Genomic DNA, 21,805 nt, shown 5'->3' on the forward strand with positions numbered 1-21,805 from the left:
CGTCACCCCAATAGGAAACATCATAAGCCAAAATCGGGACACAGTCTAGAACAATTCAGAACGATTATTTGGATTTCAATATGAAATAAGCAAGAAAAACTGAGGCAGTGCTCGACATTTCAGCTAATTGCCTTTCGGAAACTCCAGACACAATCTCAAGGTTTGTCCTTAACAAATGGGGGCAAGCTTGGCCAGCAAAAGAGACATGGCATAGTGCTCCTTCGCAGCATTCTTTGTGTTAAAAAAACCTGGCCTGATATCATTGGTGGTGGTGGTGTTTTTGTCTCTAGTGGTTAAGGTTGAGATAAGACCTTACATAGGAAAGTCTGACCCCGACTACTGCTTACACAAGGTGCTCTACCATGAAACCCTGTTACACTTCGCCTCTGTTGGGAACCTAAAGAAGAACCCAAATAAGGAAAAAGAAAGGTACTGTAGGCTGCAGGATGCGTGTGCCCGTGAGTGCATGTGAGCGTGAACGTGACGATAACCCACAGTGAAACCACCTGTAATCCCAAAAGATTACGTCATTCCCTAACATTCCTTACATCTAAACATGTCACTTCCAATCGATTGAGCTGCTTTCAAACGAAGGAGATCATTAAATAAACACTTGAGAGAGACAGCCTTGCTCCTTATAAGGTGCCAACGTTACAGCCAGAAATATTTGAGAATCATAGAAGTCAACGTCAACTCCCAAGTTTTTACAGAACCCCTGAACCGTAGATATACTGCCAGACAGAAAATATCTGATGGCATACATCAAAGTCCCAATCCCCAATCGCATGTTATAATCCAGGACAGACCAAACCATCGTTCTCTATTAGCAGAACCAATCCACCTCCTCCAGATGAAAGCCATTTCGTGACTAGGGGGTGGGGGTGGGGGTGGGGGGGCATTCCTAAACAAGAGCAAGACAGAGCTGGAAAGAATTACCCTCTACCGGGTGGAGCAATCATGGATATTGAGGGGGACCGAGTTGTTGCTATTCTAAGAGTCTCGCCCCACTAACAAAGTACATTTTACACACATAATCACTTCAGAGTTTCAAACTGATATTACATACATGTATAATGTTCCCCAGATACTCTGTCATCTGTGTGACATGTGGAACTGTATGAGTGGGAGGAGGGCCATGTGTGTCTGCTGTATTAGAGACCTAACCCCCTCCCCCCGCCCCCCCTTTGCTGCTGTGTCAGTCAGTCTCTCTGTCCAGGTGTGTGTAGGTACACAACACAACACTGGTCAGGTCAGGTCAGGTCAGGTCCAGAGCAACCAAGAGCAGTGCTTGACATCTGCAACTGAGGCTCCAACGGAGTCATCTGAAAAACGGAGCAAGGACTTTATTTGAAACATCATTCTTTTTTAAAGTGCTAAAATAAGTTGACAGTGGGAATGCGATGCAATATTCTCCTAACACTAAAAACTACCGTTGGGCCTCTATGCTCATGCCAAAACACCAAACCATTAAACGAGATGGAACCAAACCAAGCGTCCTTTAAATAAATGTCAATCTGGAATGAGAACAAAAGACACAACGTTTTGATTTTGCGGGGGTATGTGTGCATGCACCCACAACAAGATCCTGCGATTCAAAGATGCTTTTTTTGTGGTGACTTAACATCTTACAGAGTCAGTGTCATCTCCTGAATGCAACCATTGTTTGGGGGATTCAGAGCAATTAGTTGAAAAAGCAGCGATAGGATTTCACCATTTTCTCGACATCAATGAACCATCTGACCAGGGTGGCCTTAACATTCCTCCCTGACAAGACCTACCAAGAACAATGTTTACCTTCATCCATCTTCATCTGCTAAAAGTACCCCAGAGAGTATTTCCCAATGCCCCTGCTCTTCCCTGCTGAGTAAGAGGATCAGATTCCACTGATTCACTCCTCCCTGCGAAAGCTAGCCAACCGTTAATCGAATTTGAGGCTATGACCAGAGCCAGAAACGGAGGATGAGAGAATGAGAAAATAGAGAGGGTGGATTAGGATTCTCACAACCCCATAATGGCCAAGCCACGTCTCTCTGAACACCAAACCATTCTCAGGTCAGAGGTCACCGGCCTTCTCTAAGCCAATGGGGCTTTAAATAGTGTTGAGGGACCTGATAGACCCCAGCACTAGAGTAAAGGCATGGCAAATGGACACCGAGCATGGCGCCAGTCACCTTTGACCTCTCCCATTAAAGCAGAACAGTACTGGTGATCCAGAACACTAAGGACCATAGAGAGCTATTATGATGTCATGGAAATCCAGACCAAGCATAAACAAACAACGTTTCAGTTAAGTGTTGGAAACGGTTTGGCTACAAGAGCAGGACCCAAAAAAATATACCAGGCCTAATATTTCATCTATGACTCATATATTTATATCGACAGAATGTTGAACAAATCACTGAGGTCTCAAGAGGTGAACTTCTGCTTGCTTGAGCTTAAGGTATCAAGACATTATCGTGACGTTAGAATTATAAGGTTCTGTCTCCATATTTGGTCAAAATTTAGTTTTTTTACATAATCTGATCCATTAGGTGTTTATTATTGCCTGTGTGGTGTTATTTTTAAAATGTTGACATTTTTGAGTTAGTAATTAATAAAATGCAAAGGTTCCATCTCACAAAACATAATGGAATGTAAAAACTTTGACGCTCAATATCTCTGAACTGCCCTAAACGGAGATAGAACCGTATAATTCTAAGCTCACGATATGTCAAACCTTACAATCCCAGTATTGCTTTGAAGACTTGACCAAACCCAATACTCCTCCTTATATGGCAGTGGAGCATACAGACACATTAAATAAATGACTGCTCTTCAAGTGAGCCCACTGCCCACTGCCCACTGAACATGCACAGTTAAGTGGCTGGGAAAACAACCCCCCCCCCTGCACAACATCACATTATAAAGGTTGTCCACACATAGAACTTGGGGGTGGTGGTGATGGTGTGTGTGTGGTGGGGGGGGGGGGGGGGGGGGGGAGGGGTTCTTATAGTCTGAGTGTGTGGATGGTAACAGAACTGAGTGTACCCATGATGACTCAGTGATTGAGTTTCTCCACTCACTCGTCTCCATTGTGTGTGTGTATGTGTGTGTGTGTGTGTGTGTGTGTGTGTGTGTGTGTGTGTGTGTGCGTAGCTGTGGAATCGGTGGTGCAGGAGTTGACACTCCGACATGTCTCAGAATAGACCAGTGTATATAATCAGTGGCTGAGGCATCATAATAGGGACCAAATTATGGGAAACCAGGATGGGTTCTGAGGGAGGAAGACCCTTCACCCCTCACACCACACAGGAATCAAATCACGAGTATATGACATGTATAAAAATAGAATTAAATATAAATATATGTTAATCCTGAGAGCATAGAGCAGAATCAAACGTCCAGAAACGTCCACCGTTTAAATCCTGTAATGTTTCATTCAAAAAAACAAGCAATTGTATTTAAGAAAGTGTAGAAATACAGTATAAAGGGTCTTGTGCCACCTGCAGAAATGGTAAATGGACTGCACTTATATAGCGCCTTATTCCAAAGCGCTTTACAACAACCTCTCATTCACCCATTCACACACACATTCACACACCAATGGCGGCAAGCTGCCATGCAAGGCGCCGGCCCGCTCACTCGGAGCAATTTGGGGTTCAGTGTCTTGCCCAAGGACACTTCGACATGTGGCCAGGCGGGGTTCGAACCGCCGATCTGCCGACCTTGCGATCATTAGACACCGTCTCTACCTCCTGCGCCACAGCCGCCCAAAAGACCCAGTGTGGAGAGCTGCTGTTGGAAGTTCTCCCTATGTCCTGACACAGATAGGATCTGTTTACCCTTGTGTGGCACAGCCTCTCCAACCTGTAGATAAGCGCTATGTAAACACTGCAGAACATAGCTCGTCTGGGCTAGCCATTACGCCTGAGTGCCTGTCAGAGGAAGAGCAAACATACTGTCACGCGGTCCCACAGCAGTGCACCATTAGTCTGCGTGAGGGACGAGCATGAAACCCAAATGTAATAATAACTCACTTATACACAACTTGGTCCAAAAATACAATAGGCCAATCAGTGAATAATGTAAACAAACCAGTGAACTGAAAAAGATGAGCGAGAGAGAGAGACAGAGAGAGAGAGAACATAATTCGAGTGTTATGTATGATTATGTCTGTGTTCGTTTTTCTTACCGTTAATGTTCATCGCTGGCAGGACCACCGACATCTTGGGTCGACTTCCTTTGTTGTGGCTGGTGGCAGGAAGTAAAAGGTGATCCTGAAAACAAAGGACAAGAGGGTTGGGTCAGATGTCTTTTACACTGTGGAGACAAATATTCAATGCATGTGAATCGAAGGAGAAGCATCTGACAGCCCTTTACAACATTCATGTCTTGAGATGCAGCTGCAGTTGGTTTCCATACACTCACAAGCAAGATTAGCAACTGAATCGTTGAAAAGTGCAGTGGAACTATAGTCTGAGTGAGCAGGTAAAACTATAGACACCAGTACACACAGCGACATCAGACCATGTGACAGTGAGGCGCCAACACTGGCAGTACGACACACTCAAACGAGTACAATGAGGTTAGAAAGTCAAAGCCAAAGACAACAGTTCACATGAAAGAACCCTCACATGACAAGGAGTCGTAAACATGGCATTCGGCAATCATACGACTCCCATATGGGCTGGTCTCTTGCCCCCACAGTTCAAAGGTTTAGAATACTATAGCTGTGAAGCACAGTAAAATCCCTCTAATGTTTACATTATGTTTTGGGAACTGGTTTACTGGAATGTTAGCATAACACTACTTAGCGACACTGAGTCCTGAGACAAACGATTGCATGACGCAGCAAGGCGACGACAATATAACGTGTCCTATCCGTCTTAAACTGAAATGTGGAGCTTGATATACAAAAACGAACGATAGAGTTAGAGAGTGGTTCTAATCTAGGTAAATTACATCCATTCAGAAGAAGCTGGAAGAGGAAGAAGAATGCTGTTGGGATGGTAAACATGTGTGAGCCAGTCCCCCCCCCCCCCCCCACCCTCCCCAAAACTCATTCTATTCCTGGCCTCTGGCAGAGAGAATACACAGTCAAATCCACGAGGACTCTCTTTTTCTCTCCTTCTTCTCCCTACATGCATCGACTTGCCATCGCTTCAGCTCTGGACCCGACTTAATTGCCGAAAGATGTACAGATAGCACACAGATGGAAAACCTGACCATCTTGTTTTTTCCCCTCTATCTGGAGTTAAGTAGAGCATAGCGAGAAAGATCAGTTGAAACATATATTGCCGGTTTCACAGACAAGGCTTAAGCCTAGTCCTGGACTAAATCACACTTTCAATGTAAAATCTCCATTGAAGATGCTTTTTAGTCCAGGATTAGGTTTAAGCCTTGTCTGTGAAACTGGCCCATAGAGAGATAGAGAGAGAGTGAGAGAGAGAGAGAGAGAGATAGAGAGAGAGAGAAAGAGAGAGAAAGAGAGAGATAGAGAGAGAGAGAGAGAGAGAGAGAGAGAGAGAGAGAGAGATAGAGAGTAGCCACCTCTGATCTACAGAGTAGCCACCTCTGATCTAGAGTAGCCACCTCTGATCTACTAGAGTAGCCACCTCTGATCTGATCTGCTCCACTTCGTGAGGGCTCCAGGTTTCCGTTCCCGGAGAGTCAGAGGTCTGCCATGAGGCCAACCGAAGACCTGCTACCTTCATTATACTCTCCTGCCAAAACCTAGGCAGGGTGAGAGGATGAGGGATAGGGGGCTGAGCAGAGGCTAGGCCAGGGGGACAGGAGGGATGGGAGTTGGGGGGAAGTACATGGGGGTAAGCGTAACCTAAGCTTGGAAGGACATTAGAGGCTATAGGCAGGCTAAGGAAAAGCTTACACAGTGAACAAGAGGAGTGAGATCGGGCCTTATAGACAGAGTCTAGAATGGGAAAATATAGGATAAGGAGAGGGACTGGGGAATGTATAGCTGACAGAAAGAGCCGAGACAGGCTTGGGGGGAGGGGGGGGGGGGGGGGGGGGGCAGTAGGGGAGAGAAACCCAACCACCATGAGGACATCTTCTGCCCCTCAGCACTGCGTCTCCTAAAGACACCCGCTTTCCCCTCTACTGCGTCCCTAAAAACTTCTATTGCCCTGTGCTGTTTCTCTGTTTCTCCGTTTCTCCAGTGTAACAAAAACAAAAACAAAAAGTTTAGAAGAATGAATGAATGAATGAATGAATGGTCTTTATTGTCATTGCTATAGTACAGGTACCAAACAACGAAAAGAAGGTGAAGGAGAAGAAGAAGGTGATAGGAGAAGGTTTTTCCTTCTATCAATGGCCCCGGGCCTGAGCTGGATTACTCTTCCTGCCACGACTGGTGGATTGATGATTCACTTGCTTAGTATTCAAATCTGTTGATGTAAGTCGCTTTGGAATAAGGCGTCTGCTAAATGCCAAAAATGTCAAATGTAAATGAGGTGAGGCTGCCAATCTGACTGGCCGACGGTTTGATCAGGTTGCTGGAAGCTGACTGGACGACGGCCACAGCGACTCCGCTGCGAGTGTTTCCACCACCTCACCTCAGCTCACACTCACATAAAGTCACAGGTGCTGAATAGCCAGAGAGACGACAGACCCTGACCGCAAGATGACCGGTAGAAGAAAACACAGTTCAACATGACTGGTTATGTCAAGAGCTATATTTTCCATCGCCTCAACTAATTGCACGAGCAAACAAAAGCCACAGATGGTGTAGGTCAGAACCGTAGATGTGACCGTATCCTAAACGTGACTGTGTCAAGAGTAGACTAATATGAAGACTTGACTGATCACTGTGACAATAGTGTTGCAGCATAGGGCACAGTAAGGTGAGATAAACCCAATAACCAGATATGATATACAAGACTTCAAACGGTCGGTACGGATTGGTCATGCTTCTGGCTTAAACTGTTTAAACAAAATTCAAATGAGGTCCAGATCTTTGGCAGACATCTAATAACAACAATCATACAAATGGGAACAAAAACAAAAGCACACCCCCCACTCATGGACACACACCCTGAAACCCAGGAAACAAAATAATACAGGCAAATAAACCCAGACGAACGCTTATAAAAAAGGGCTGTAAGAATGAAAAAGGTCACCGCTGACAACACTGTCGACAAATTGTGTGCTCAGCATGTCATGGAGATTACTCAACGACGCGAGCAGCTTTCTTTAACCTCACCCACTCTCCATATCCTTAGCTCCCTCTCTCGCCTTGCCTGCCTCGCGCTTACCAATCCAATCCTAGTGCAGACTTGATTCTAACAAGGACCACAATGGAAATAAGTGTTCATCCTAAGGATCCTAATTTGAGAATAAACTTAAATTATTAAATGTTTTAGAAAGCCTATCAAATTTTCCAGGACAACACAAGATTTCCATGTTCATTTTACATTTTGCTCAGTTTCCATGCCTTTTCCAGGTATGGAACAGGGCTCATAAATGTCCATGTTTTCCCTGTTTTCCAGGTAGCATGGCAACCCTGTCCTTGATCATTTCTAATGCTGTGTTGTTCTTGTAATGTAAAATACAGTAATTGACACTTTCCCTCATACGACCTTACAGGGACCTTACAGGATTGAGCCCTTTCAACCTCTCTCATAACACTGGTGACCAGCTCACCAAATCAGACCTATATGACAAGGACAGCAAAGTCAGTCAGAGAGCGAAAATACAGAATCAAAACAAAAGGGACAGATATAATGTGGTCTCACTGGTTAGACTCTGCTGTCCACTGCTGCTATGCTCCAATGGTGGCCTGATGGATTGTTACTTGACCTATGGACGTCTTGAACAAGGGGCTACCAGCCGTTGTCAAGGTTCATAGTCATCTCCATGTCAACACTGAGGCAAGGTGTTTGTTTGTGACTTCCTTGGTAACTAAGAGGTCGTGAACCTTGACCATGCCATTGGAAGACAGACTAAATTGCAATCAGGATGAATAGGGTAAACCGGGGGGGGGGGGGTTTAAGAGCTCAACATCACCAAGAGAGCTGAGTGTCATGAGAAACAAGTCCGGTTCACTCTCCTAGTCCACTCCAGCTTGGCCTGCTGCCCTCTGGGATGATGACAACATGTGTTTGTAGGGAAACAAATCATCGGTTGAACAACAAACAAAGAGTTTGACATTTACAATACTTTTTTTTCAGTCCGATTTCAGTCATTTGCCAACATTATTTTTCCAATAAACAATGCCGTGAAGACGGAAGTGGACTGTTGTTTCTTGGCACAGCCTACAGTGGCTCTTAATGTTTCAGACTGGAGGACAGAACAGTATAAAGGAGAGGTCACTCCACCACACATGCAAGACTGGTGCATTATGGGGTTTAAGCTCCGAAAAACAAAAGCAATTAAAAGAATTCCTCCCAAACACGCAACCCAGCTTTATTCATATGAAGCCGGGGTAATTAAAAACAGGTACACAATCATATGTGGAAAAGGGCGATCTGAGAAACTAGATGAATAATGACATATGGTCGTGACTGAAATTCTAAAACCCAAGTCTTGATGATTATAAATGGACTGGGGCTGGGCTGTAATGGGAGAACTACACCCATGGGTGTGTGCAGGGTCAAACATTTCACCCCTGACGCCAACCTACTCCTTCCCTCTTTAACCAAATCAAAACCTCAACGCAAGAGGTGAGAGTGATGCTGATGTCTTGGCACATAGACTGTTGATGTGCCATAGAAGTGAAGTCTCGTGCCCCGCGGTGGTGTAGCGGTCTACGCACTGGCCGCTAGTGCATGCTGCCCACCGGGGCCGGGGTTCGTATCCCGGCTCGCCAGATCCAGATAATGGCCGAGGCACACGGGAAGCGGCATATTGGCCGGCCGCTTCCGAGGGGGGGTATAGGAGTATTTCTGGACTAGGATCCGTCGCGCAACACCGCCCCCTGGGGTGCCGGAATAACGGTACTGGGCTCGAGGAGCCAGTCAGCCTAGTCTGCCTGGCGCCCTCCTCTGGGACTGCCGGCCACGGGGTCGGGCGGCGGATCCAATGCAATAGGCAGGGGATAATTGGATGCTAAGTTGGGTTAAATTGGCTACCAAATTGGGTGAAAAAGGGATAAAATCTGAAAAAACAAATTTAAAAAAAAAAAAAAAAAAGAAGTGAAGTCTCTGGTGGCTTTTGCATGTTTTAAACATGCACCGGTTATGTTTGACACAACATTGCAATGTTTCAAGCCTCCACCTGAAATAGAGACGCAAATCTCAACGTGAATTATCTTGTTAAATAAAATAAAAAGACACTAAAGCTATTTCCTATTCTCTTCACAAGAATGGATGTGTCTCTCCTAAAGGAACACATGAGCAGCAGAAGAGCAGAGGGTATCCTCCCAGAGATTTGTATTGAATATGTTATATTAATGATCCATCTGTATCCAATAAAGGCTTTCAGCAGTTTATGACTAACCGCGGGATGTGGAAATGATCTGCTTAAAACCCGAGTTGATTTGAAATGAGTATGTCACCTTCCTTTTAAACCCCCCCCCTTAACTTTACAACACGTTATGTAACCGATCCAATCAGACATTTAGTTTATATGGAGCAGCCTGTGGGTACTGCTTAACATTCACTTCATCCCTGAAGTTAAGGGTAGTAGTGTACTGTATGTTCTATCAGAATAAAGCTTCTCCCAGAAGTAACCCATGGTAGAGTGGTTCTTAAGTTAACAGATCGTTCTATGGATAGGCATCATGCTCACCCTGCGGAAAGAAACCACATAGAAAGTGTCGGCCCGCCGGTGGATCTCGTCGAATAAGTCGTTGTAAGTGCGGTGAGGTGCGTAGTACACCTGCAGCTCACTACCAGGGCTCCTGTGCAGACAGACAGGAAGAACACTCACGTTATTATTTTATTATGAACAATAATAATAACAACAACAACAACAACAACGACAATGACAATGACAATAACAGGCTCTATGTTTACACTGCAACAAACCCAATCCTGACATGTACTTTTTTCCCTCTTTAAAAAGATAAATAAAAATAAATCAACTGCAAGACATGGGCTGTGTTCGGAATAGCATACTAGCATAGTACTCATACTAGATATGACGTAGATTTGAGTATGCGAGAGCGTTCACACTGTACAGTATGCGAGATTTGAGAATGCGAGAAATTTAGTATATATACTATATTTTCGGAATTATTTAAGTGTGATACGACTGGACACTTCTGGGGTACTGATTCCCCAAAATGCATTGGCCGTCCAGGGTTGCCAGATGGGGCGGGTTACCGCCGAATGGGCTACTGGATTTAGAGGTTATAGAAAGTTTAGGCTGTAAATTGTAAATCCCATCTGGCAACCCTGTGCGCTTTCAGCCTTGTCAAACTGCGTCATACAAACTCGTCATACAGCTGTTGTTTACATTGTCCGATAGCCTGGGGACCGAAAGCTCGCAATAAACATAGTTTTGAGTGTGCAGATGTTGCTTTTTGCACTCTATTTGATACTCTTCAGCTGCAGCACCCCAGCTAAGTCTGATCACGGATGAGCGGTGGTATTTTCACTATACTGGGAATTAACATGGTGAAATGCATTCTTAGACAAGGCTACGTCGTCATGATTACAAATATGCCACTTGAAATGCATGAAATCCAAGTTTATTCGTGTCTTACACACGTTCGCCTAGTATTTGACTGCTTGTAGCCCAATCACGAATGGTCCCAGTATTGTAGCTTCAGATGGACAAGTTGGTTGTAGTGCTTGCTGCAGCAAGCCCACGATATGCTATTGCTCATATATATTTATTTATTTTAATCATGTTCTTTTACCAACTGCTAAGACAACAATATAGTAAGCTAGTTACTTGAGCTAGCTAAAGATATTGGCCCCCCAAATCATTTTACAACTTGTTGTAATTATGTTACGAAGCAACGCAGGGTGCGTTCGTAAATTCGCTCTGAGAGCGCCGGAGCGCACACTGGGTTCAACGTCATAAAGGGACCAGGTAATTTGATTGGACAAGAGGCATTCCATGAGTGCTGATCAGATTTCCAGGGCGAATTTACGAACGCAGCCGTATGTAGCTAGCGAACAGAAGACAGAAAAAAACGTCAGATCAGATATATAAACAGGTTATTTTGATAAACTGGACACATTTTGGGAATATATATGGTTACTTTCTCGCCTGAAAAAATATTAAAACTTCATAAAGTGACATGTTAACACCTATAAAGCCAAAATTACAGCTTTTAGCCAATGGAGGTTTAAAATGGAGAAATGCATTCTGGGAGGCAGTATGCATACTGTGTAAACGGTCGGCTGGTTTTCGCATACTTATTATGAATTTAGTAGGCAGTATGCAGTATATACTCATTGAGTATGCTAGTATGCAGTATGCTAGTATACCATTCCGAACACAGCCATGGTCTTAATCAATAAAAAAGAAAAATGAACAGGGCAGCACTTTAGAGTCAGTAACAACTTTTGAGAGACAACAAAGATAATGCCTATTTTTGTATTTACACAGAAATGGTCTTGTTGAGTTATTGACAATAACGTATTGTTTGTACCATTCTATAATTCTAGTCCACATTGTCAACACCCCCTTGAGAGACAGAGAGACTGACAGTAGAGGGGCTAGGGGTTTGGCAGGGCCAGCGACTGTGGCTGAGGGCGTCTGGCTGGCCCTCTACATGATTTATACAGCAAGAATGTCAGAAACATGAGGAAAATGTAAGACAGATATAAAAAGATAGAACAGGAACATTATACACCCTCTGGGACCCAGATACAAAATGTTAATGCCTCCTGACGTTACACACATTTCATTTTTTACCACAGAAGTCAGATGTGTGTTTTTAAAGGTAATGTGGGTTTGATGTTCTGTAGCTTTTAGAGTTGGTTTACGGTGAGATTTACAACTGGGAAAAACTATGGAAGGCCAAAAACTCTTAGCTAGGTCTCTTAAAACTCCAGCAGTGAAGATATCAGAATAAACCTCAAGATGGATGCAAAACCTCAGAGATGATGTGCCCTGCAGTAGCAATAACACCACTGTGGGATAAATTGACCAATACATTAATCAATCAATCAATCAATCAGTACCTTCCAATCAATCACACAGAGAAAAGAGACTTCCACTCACTTTTCCTCTGAGGAGTCTGTGTACTGGACCGTCACCATCTGGGCCACCACAGCCTTCTTATGCACGGCTCTCTGTTGGAAAAGACAGTGAGTGAGTAGAGAGAGGAAATACAATGAATGCATACAAAACCAAAATACAGGGCTATGTACAGACGCAGACACACACACACACACACACACACACACACACACACACACACACACACAGACACAGACACAGACACACACACACACACACACACACACAGACACAGACACAGACACAGACACACACAGACACAGACACAGACTCACACACAACTTTCTTCTGACAAACTGCCTCCTGAGCAGGCTTCATGAGTGTGTTTCTGTGAGGGCTATAGTGAGCCCTCAAGGTTTTAGCTAAATGGATGGCACTCATTAAGCACAAGGGCTTAAGGAAACAGCTCGCTGTCATCACCTGCCAGTGGATAACTGAAACCTCATTCTCAAACACACGGATGATCATTCATTCAAATGAATACGATTTAAACTAAACAAACCATGTGTTTGGGTACACCTAGGCTGCCACGGCTCTGCTAGTGGTTAGCTAGGTGGTGTAATGTTCCATGGGTGCATTTGTGGGGTGTGTGTGTGTGTGGTAGAATATGGGACAAAATACAGATCTAGCATAATCTCATCAAAAGTATAGTTTTTTTGTGTTAAACAGTTCATTCTATCTACCTCACTCTCCTACTATCAAAATAACTAAAGTTAGCATGCTACATAGAAAAATAAGAGAAGCCTTTTTTTTGGTTCACACACTCAAAAGTTTGTCTGTTAAGGGCTCTGCACACAGCGTGCGATTTCTGTTGCGCATCAACGTTCCATTTTGAAGTTTGAATGGAAGTCTATGAGAACATCGCATTTACCCACACACGGCCCCGATTTTAATCGCACGGCGAACATTCGATTCCATTCATTTTGAATGGGACACAGCAGTGCGACAAAACTCGCACGCCGTGTGCTTTGTCCCATTCAAAATTAATGGAATCGAATGTTCGCCGTGCGATTAAAATCGGGGCCGTGTGTGGGTAAATGCGATGTTCTCATAGACTTCCATTCAAACTTCAAAATGGAACGTTGATGCGCAACAGAAATCGCACGCTGTGTGCAGAGCCCTTTAGTCGACATAACCATGACAACATCTCTTAAACCCATTCACACTGTCAGAACCCCTAAGCTGGACTGGCCGGAAACAGCTGAGAAGTGGGAACATACTGTCGGAATCTGAAGAATCCTATAAGCAAGTGCTCAGTGCTAGTATCTCAATCTATCTGACAAAAGTAAAGCGCTTCTATGGAAACTGTCTGGGAACGGTGCCATCGGGGCACAATGTGTTAGTTCTAACCACTAACCCATTACAAAAGCTGTTAGACTGGACCCGTATTCTGACAGAGGAGAAAAGAGTGTTGGGGAGAAAGAGAAGGGGGGACTGATCCCTTAAAGCCCTCTTCTAACCGTAATGTTGACTTTCTCAGGACTACAGGATTTAACTCCTAGTCTGATAAAGAGGGAGGGAGGGAGGGAGGGAGGGAGGTGGGGAAGAAGGAAGAAGGAGGAGGGAAAGAGAGTGCAATGAACACTTACTTACTGTAAACATATATTAACATGCTTATGTGAGATAAGAGAGAGAAGCACAGGAAAGGGAAGGATAGGGATAAAGCCACTAAGGGAGGGGAGAGGAGGGAGTGTGAATGTGTTGAAGACAAACACATACTTGTGTTGTGTTGTGTACTGTACTTTGTTGTGTCAAATAGCCCAGCCTGTCTAAACTTGCCTAAAAGAACTACCAGAAATGAGTGTGTGTGAGGGAGACATAGCTCCACAGGAGGTCAAATCCCAAATAATTGGAGGGGGGGCTGTGTGTCTGATAGCAGTGCTGGGGTTCCTCATGCTTAATGTTGGACCAATGAGGTGAGTGCTTCTGGAGGGTCTGTGTGTATGTGTTCCTAGCTGGAAATGTGCAATAGTGGGCTGTAAGGGTTGTTACATAGCTACTGAAACGTGCTAAACGGTAAATGGACTGCACTTACTATAGCGCCTTTATCCAAAGCGCTTTACAACGGCCTCTCATTCACCCATTCGCACACCCATTCAAACACCAATGGCGGCAAGCCACCGTGCAAGGCGCAGGCCCGCTCACTGGGAGCAATTAGGGGTTCAGTGTCTTGCCCAAGGACACTTCGACATGTGGCCAGCCGGTGCTCGAACCGCCGATCTGCCAACCTTGCGATCATTAGACGGCGGCTCTATCTCCTGCGCCACAGCCGCCCCACAAGACAGTGTGTCTGTAAAATATGCAGCTGTATGAAGCCAGATCCTTTTGAAATAATGCTACCACTCAGTGAAATAATACTGGCGTGTGTGTGTGTGTGTGTGTGTGTGTGTGTGTGTGTGTGTGTGTGTGTGTGTGTGTGTGTGTCTCTCTCTGAGGAAGGGCGTTAAGGCTGTCCACATACAGGGATGGTCCTGGTGGGTTTGTGCTGGCTGTTGCTCATGCGTCTAGACTTGGTCTGCTCCACCTCATGCCGATGGACCCAGCCCCGCAGCTCATGGGCTAACCTGTCAGTCAAATCAGCCATAAGTCATTATCATATTAGGCATTGAACATCCATAAGACCAGTGAGGGAACTACTGAAGGGGACAGAGATTCTTGTCTAGAGGTTTGCACTTACTTGATGCATTTGGTCCTGTTTACAGGGGGCAAGCAGGGGGGAGAGGGTCCGAAGAAAAGAGGGTCCTTCTTCACCACCATCAGAGCCTTGTCCTCCGAGCTAAGAAAGAGAAATAGAGAGAAAGAAAGAGAGAGGGGAGGGGGGGGGGGGGGGGGGGGCAGAGAGACTTTCAATGTCAATGTCAAAAAACGAAATATGTTAAATGCCAAATTTCAGCTTTCAAACCTCCCCGATATTGTGAAATTGTGGTTTCAAGACAAAGGTACGGCAACAAGGCAAAACGGTGCTCTCAAAGTTGCAGTTTAGCTGCAGTAGCCAAGAGCTAAGCTGAAAGATGGTGCTCCCTCTTTCTATAAAGGCCACTGTCAGAGACTACCAACAGAGCAGAGCCGCGTGAGAGGCCAGGATGGAGCCAGCCAGTCTTCAATATGGGGGCAATTAAGCTTGTGTTGGATGCTACACACGTCAACCTCAAGTCACATCTTAAATATGATTTAAAATGCTGAGTCGCATTTAACAGGAAGTGCCTGGTGCCTGGTGAAGAGCATCTGATCCAATGTGTTCACAGGCTGTCAACAATATCCCAATACCATGGATAACTTGAGGAGAACGCCTGTAATAACTCTGGGATAGTGTTCTGCTGACAGTGAGCGAGGGAGCGACAGAGTATGAGAGGGAAAAGTGCTAACTCAGCTCAGAGTTGAAATACAGTGAGCAGCCTGAGCCTAAATAAAGGAAATACAGAGGTTTATTAGTTTAGATTTATTAGGATTAAAATCTGAAGTATCATAAACACACATCATATTGTCTTTTTGCGAGACAACAGACAAAAGATGGTGGTCTTGAATGAGACTTGGCTGTTGTTGAATGGGTTTCACTTTCCTCCTCTAATATCTACTGAATACTGTACTTCATATCTCTGACCACTGCTCATACACCAGGGGACATCGGGTTAGCAGTGCAACATTACAGTGGTCCTCTGTGGCTCAGTTGGTAGAGCATTGTGCTAACAACGCATTTGGTTGAGGGTTTGATTCCTGTCGGGATCATATATACTGAAAAATGTATGTGTTACGGTACATGTGGGAATACGGTACATGTGGGAAAACTAGGGTTAGGGTTAGGGGCTAGGGTGCTACGGTTAGGGTTAGGATTAGGGGTAGGGTTAAGGTTAGGGTTAGGGTTAGACATGCCAGCATGTACCAAGTCACCCTAGCACCTAACCCTAACCCTAGTTTTCCCACATGTACCGTATTCCCACATGTACACAATGTAAGTTGCTTTGGATAAAAGTGTATTATTGAATGGATTTTGTCCTCTGACTGGTTACATCAAATTGGAACATATTTTTCCTCCTGGAATGCGTTTGGCTGTGTCTAGATTACATACAGTAAGTAAGTAGTATTCCCTCTGGGCTGAGATATGGTGGTCTCATCTGGGGATGATGATGCAAACTGTCCACACACACTCAGTGCCCAACTCGTTACCCAGAAGACTTACACTACCCTGGGCTCAATTACCCCCCTGAGCTAACAGGCTAACTGTGCCCAGCGATCTGGTTTCCTCAACGGTCTGGAAACGGTTCCACGAGACAGAACACGCCAGAACACGGAGGCCTTATCATAACTCCAACCAAGGGGAGCATATTACCCCCCCCACACACACACTTTCCCCGCCCAAAAGGACCCCAGGATAGTGTTGCATAACCCACCCACCTTGGTCCTGTCTCCCCTCTGTTCAGGCTAATGTGTTCTTTCCTGCCCTGTGTTGGCTTAATGGCGCTAGGAAACCTGATACCTCAAAAAGAAGAACTGGTTCATATTAAACATGACTCCACCCTACGCATCGATATGACAGAACACAGACTTAAAACGCTAAGGAAGAAAGCCGCTATGAAGGGCAGTTTCAGAAAGTGTTGTTTTCTAAAGGGAGAACGGACCACGCAACCAGACGCACATGTTATTGAAGCAATTTCCAAATGAGGCCAGAGGACCAGTGTCGCATTTCCCCCCAAAAAAATCTATAACTCTATACAACAATAAACTGTGACTGGTAATGTACTGCCTCTTGTCAACCCAACCCCAACCCCACACCACCCCAATCCACCTCCCCCTCTCCAGAACCCCCTCACTCCCTGGTTCCTGAGACAGGAACATGGGGGCCTGTGTCAGGGTAGAGTCCGTCATCACTTAGTGTGTGTGTGTGTGTGTGTGTGTGTGTGTGTGTGTGTGTGTGTGTTCATGTGTAGCGGTAATGACAGGTCCTAGGCACAGGTGTATCCTGGACAACAGTGACTGACATGGGGTATAAATACAGTTGGGGTTGTCAACATGAGCGGGTCCATGTTGTGGTGAGTGAGCTCATTACCTGTCTGAGGGGGCCGTCTGAGTGGGGTCGGTCTGGAGGGCCTCGGGGCCCGACACAGCCTCTGTGTCTGGGGAAAAGCCCAGCAGGTGTCTGCCGCTGGTCATGGAGCCGGCCTGGAGCCTAGAGCCAGGGCCGCCCTCAAACAGACTACAGCATGAGAGGAGTGGTAGGGGACAGGGAGGGGTAGAGGAGTGGTAGGGGACAGGGAGGGGTAGAGGAGTGGTAGGGGACAGGGAGGGGTAGAGGAGTGGTAGAGGAGTGGTAGAGGAGTGGTAGGGGACAGGGAGGGGTAGAGGAGTGGTAGGGGACAGGGAGGGGTAGAGGAGTGGTAGGGGGACAGGGAGGGGTAGAGGAGTGGTAGGGGGACAGGGAGGGGTAGAGGAGTGGTAGAGGGGACAGGGAGAAACATTATCAATCAGTACCATACAAGTTACACAACCCCTGAGTGAGCAGATGGAAAAAGACTCCCAGAATCCCTGAGTCCAGCTTCCTCTCTCCAGGGCTTCAGCAGAATCGCGACTGATCTCCACCACATAACCCACAACACACACACACACACGCACACGCACACGCACACGCACACGCACACACGCACACGCACACGCACACACGCACACACCTTATTTCAAAAGGATCTGGCTTCATACAGCTGCATATTTAACAGACACACTGTCATTCAAGGTTACAATCACAAATATTTAAAGCCAGTCACATAATCAAACACATACATACACTGACTCCAATGTTACTTATTCAGCATGTTTCACTAGCTCTGGAACAAACCCTTACAGCCCACTATTGCACATTTCCAGCTAGGAACACGTACACACACACACGGACACGTACACACGTACACACACACACCCTCCAGAAGCACTCACCTCATTGGTCCAACGTTAAGCATGACGAACACCAGCACCGCCATCAGACACACAGCCCTCCTCTTGCTGGAGGTCTTCATACCAGTGTTCTACAGGAACAGAGTGTATAGAACGAGTGTGAATGTGTTTCATGTGTACTAAACAATGCGATACAACTTTATTCATCACTTTTAGACTAGGGAGGGGGGGGGGGGTTGGGTTGTATTGTACACCCATCTGTTAATGAGTATTCATGTGTCAATATGGCTCTGTGTATGTGTGTTTGTCCTTGGAAGGGTGTCGATGCTGCTGAGCCATATGGTTTGTGTGTGTGTGTGTGTGTGTGTGTGTGTGTGTGTGTTTGGTGGTTACCCTTTACGCATGACCTCTCACCTCTGAGAGCAGTCCCTCCAGCTGTCTCTTGAGGGTGCCGTTCTCATTCTTGAGCACCTCGTTTTCAGACAGCGCCAACTTCAGACGGACCTCCAGCGTCAGCAGGTACTCTTTCTTCTTCTTCCGAGACTCCGACGCAGACTCGCGGTTCTTGATCATCCGCTGCTGACGCTGAGAGACTTTTGACTGGAGGGAGAGAGGGGGGAGAAAGAGACAGAGACAGAGAGGGAGGGAGAGGGAGAGGGAGAGAGAGAGAGAGAGAGAGAGAGGATAGTTTATACATTTTACTGAGATGAATCTCTAAAAACTATTCTACTACTATATAGCTCAATCGCAGTCCCTTCTCACAGCGAAGCTAGTTGAAAGGAAAAGGAGCCTGAAACATAGCAACAACAGGGATACAGGGGGAAAATAAATTTATGGATTCTAAAAGTATGACTTGTATTGTTGCTTAACTGGAAAGGGGAAAGGCCTCGGCCTCAGACACCTGTTGGGATGTGGGAATCATGGCCACTGCTCGATAACAAAACCCACTAATGTCCTTGTTGTCGGGGGGGGGGGGGGTTTGGGGTGAGAGAGGAGCCTTTCATTCAACAACCATTGTTTTCAGCCAGACCACCAAAACAGGTGCCAGTGCTCACATTCGAGACGGATGACACATACTCATGCGCACAAACACTCATGAGTCTTTGTCTCCGACCTCCATGAAGAAAAACACTTCTCAGTTCAGACACGTTTTCGGACGATACTCACGACTGATTCACACATCGTCAGTCTCCTCTCTATCACTTTCTTTGTAGTCACTCGCATTCATTTCCACACACACACACACACACACACACACACACACACTCACACTCACACTCACACTCACACTCACACTCACACTCTCACACACACACACACACACACACACACACACACACAGAAATGTGGCTTCTTCAAATAAAGAGGGAATGAACCATAGTAGGAGAAAGGGCATAATGTGAGAGAAAAAGGGAAAAGGAGTGACAGAACGAGAAAGTAAATGAAACGAGGGGGCTGACATCCACGTTTAGCCTTGTCCTACTTTATCTTCTGGGAGAGTTCTTCAGTTGCTCAGCGCACCCACCCATCTCAGGAGAGAACAATAAACAGATATCCACGACGTGTCACAGTGTAAACAGTCCCTCCGCGACACAGCATGAATTTAACGTCACCCATAAGAGCAGGGGTACACAGAGAGCCTCAGGATCAAACGTCCTCTGGAAGTATTTAGGCCGACAAACTCAAAGGTCACCAGGGGTCAAGCTAAGTGAGGCGGAACCAGGGATGTGATCGTCCTGCTCTCTACATGATGTAGGATGTGTTTACAGAACGTCACTACATGAAGTACGACTTTACATCATATAGACACACACAAAAAGAAAAGAAAACAAGAGAGCGTTTCCTTTTTTTCCGCTATGATTGTAGATCGAGCTATTTTGAATGGGCTTTAAATCGAGCTCGATTTTCGATTTCCTCTGCACTCACTCACCCACACAGACTGAACCCTAACTCAAACGCACACACTCCAACCGTCTTGACACACCCATGCCAGTTTAAAAAACCTTTATTGTCCATTTAGCCCCCCTTGGTCCCACTCTGCCCCCCCCCTGCCCAGCTCCAGCATGTCTGCAGCACTGTAAGCCTATAAGACTCTGGTCCTAATGGCCCCTGCTGGTGATTAACTTATTTGGACCCTGAGAGCAGAGCTCCCCTGTTTGTGTTCCGTCTCCTGAGAAACCTCTCTCCCGGCTTGGATCTGGGAGCCGTGCCACCGCCCGAGCCTGGGAACGCCGGGAGAGAGTGGTTACCAGGACGCAGCGGGAGGGGGGGGGGGGCTCCGAATCGCCATGACGATAGGGCAGGGGGGGGGGGGGGGGGCGGGGTGGGGGATGGTTGAGTGGCAACTCTCGCTTAGACATTCCACCTACCTTCAGATGAGTAAGAGGCTAAAGGACAGCACCAACACAGATATCGTGGTTTTGGGCTGGTACCTAAGAGGACAACCGACCATCCGGATGGTTTACGCCTGTTGATTCCATTCAGGCCACCGCAGAGGTCAAGGGTTAACTCAGGAGGAAGTGTGTGATGACCTGTTAAATCGTAAAATGGGGGGTCTTAACTTTAACAGGTAAGATGAAAACATTTATTTAGTTTACGAGGGGGGGCGTAAAAAAGCTGACTACGGCAAGTGTTTCCAGGTGAAATTAGTTCAGGTGAAGTGGCGTGCTGGTGCACAACGAACAGAGAGAGATACTTGACCAAGATAAGATGGGCTTGTAAAATTCTTATGTTAAGTAATTAACCTAGCCCTATGTAGTGGAGGTGATTTGGAATCACCCTCTTGTGATAAGGTACAGCCGTAGACATTTAAACTGAAGCGTCCTCTGACCTTGAGGATGTCCTCTTGGCCCGAATGGTAGACGTCTGGCCTAAACGATAGACCCGGGTTCGAACCCCGCCCTACGTCCAACTCTCCAACGCAGTGGAGTTGCCATTCAGCCCACATCTAAGATCACCTTAACCAACTTCCCCAAAAACAGAGATCCCATTTCCAGCATGGAGATAAAGAAGTGTTGATGGGGCAGTCTTTCTTCTCCATATCCACAGGAAATCCCTCACACCGAGCCCTGAAACGCTACATGCCCCCCTGGCCTGCGCTCTACCCGCAGGTGCGGCTTCTCTAAGGCCAGTGGTGCCTGGCTGGGGAGATTTATAGCCCAGAACACATCAGCAAATCTCTATGTCAATATGGGCCCATTACATTGCAGTGACCCAATCTGAAGCAGCTCAGTCTCAGCTGTCTAAAACTCAGCTGTCAGAAATCAGATAACGGGGCTCATTGTAATGCATGGGACGGGATGAGGAATGGTATCATTTTTTTTAAAATTATATTATTATTTCATTCCATACATTACAATGAGCCTGTCCTCTCCGATTTCTACCTCCACCAGCCTCCTCTGTAGCAATAATTTAATTCCTGGCTTATAGTTACACATTACACATACACAAACACAAGCGTGCACACACATACTGATGACAAAGAGGACAGAATGAGACACGGACAAACACACAAGCACCTGCCTAAAGAAAGCCGTCTTTAACAAGCATTCTTCCCGTCCCCTGGCCTAACCCACTCACTCAAACCAGCGTGCCGTGGCCAAACCACAAAGAGCCAGTAAAAAGAGCGGCGGCAGCTGCACACACACACACACACACACACACACACACACACACACACACACACAGACACACAGACTCACAGACAGACACACAGACACACTCACAATCACACTCACACTCACACACACACTCACACACTCTCACACACACACACACACAGACACAGACA

At 46.0% G+C, this 21,805-nt stretch overlaps 1 protein-coding gene across 1 annotated transcript in view; it reads right to left on the minus strand.

The window, feature by feature from the left end:
* The window catches only part of atf6 (activating transcription factor 6), a gene marked incomplete at its 5' end in the record, with an annotated part of 36,191 nt that overhangs the window by 4,840 nt on the left and 9,546 nt on the right, over positions 1-21,805 (minus strand). Inside the window, 8 exons of the mRNA XM_080535197.1 lie at positions 4,172-4,256; positions 9,724-9,832; positions 12,115-12,185; positions 14,594-14,696; positions 14,810-14,908; positions 17,177-17,323; positions 18,058-18,146; positions 18,430-18,615. Of these exons, the coding sequence (XP_080391323.1) occupies positions 4,172-4,256; positions 9,724-9,832; positions 12,115-12,185; positions 14,594-14,696; positions 14,810-14,908; positions 17,177-17,323; positions 18,058-18,146; positions 18,430-18,615 (889 nt within the window). The remainder of the gene's footprint in view (positions 1-4,171; positions 4,257-9,723; positions 9,833-12,114; positions 12,186-14,593; positions 14,697-14,809; positions 14,909-17,176; positions 17,324-18,057; positions 18,147-18,429; positions 18,616-21,805) is intronic.

This window comes from Nansenia antarctica (assembly GCF_963989245.1).
Source record: "Nansenia antarctica genome assembly, chromosome: 1".
Classification (NCBI taxonomy): Eukaryota; Metazoa; Chordata; class Actinopteri; order Argentiniformes; family Microstomatidae; genus Nansenia; species Nansenia antarctica.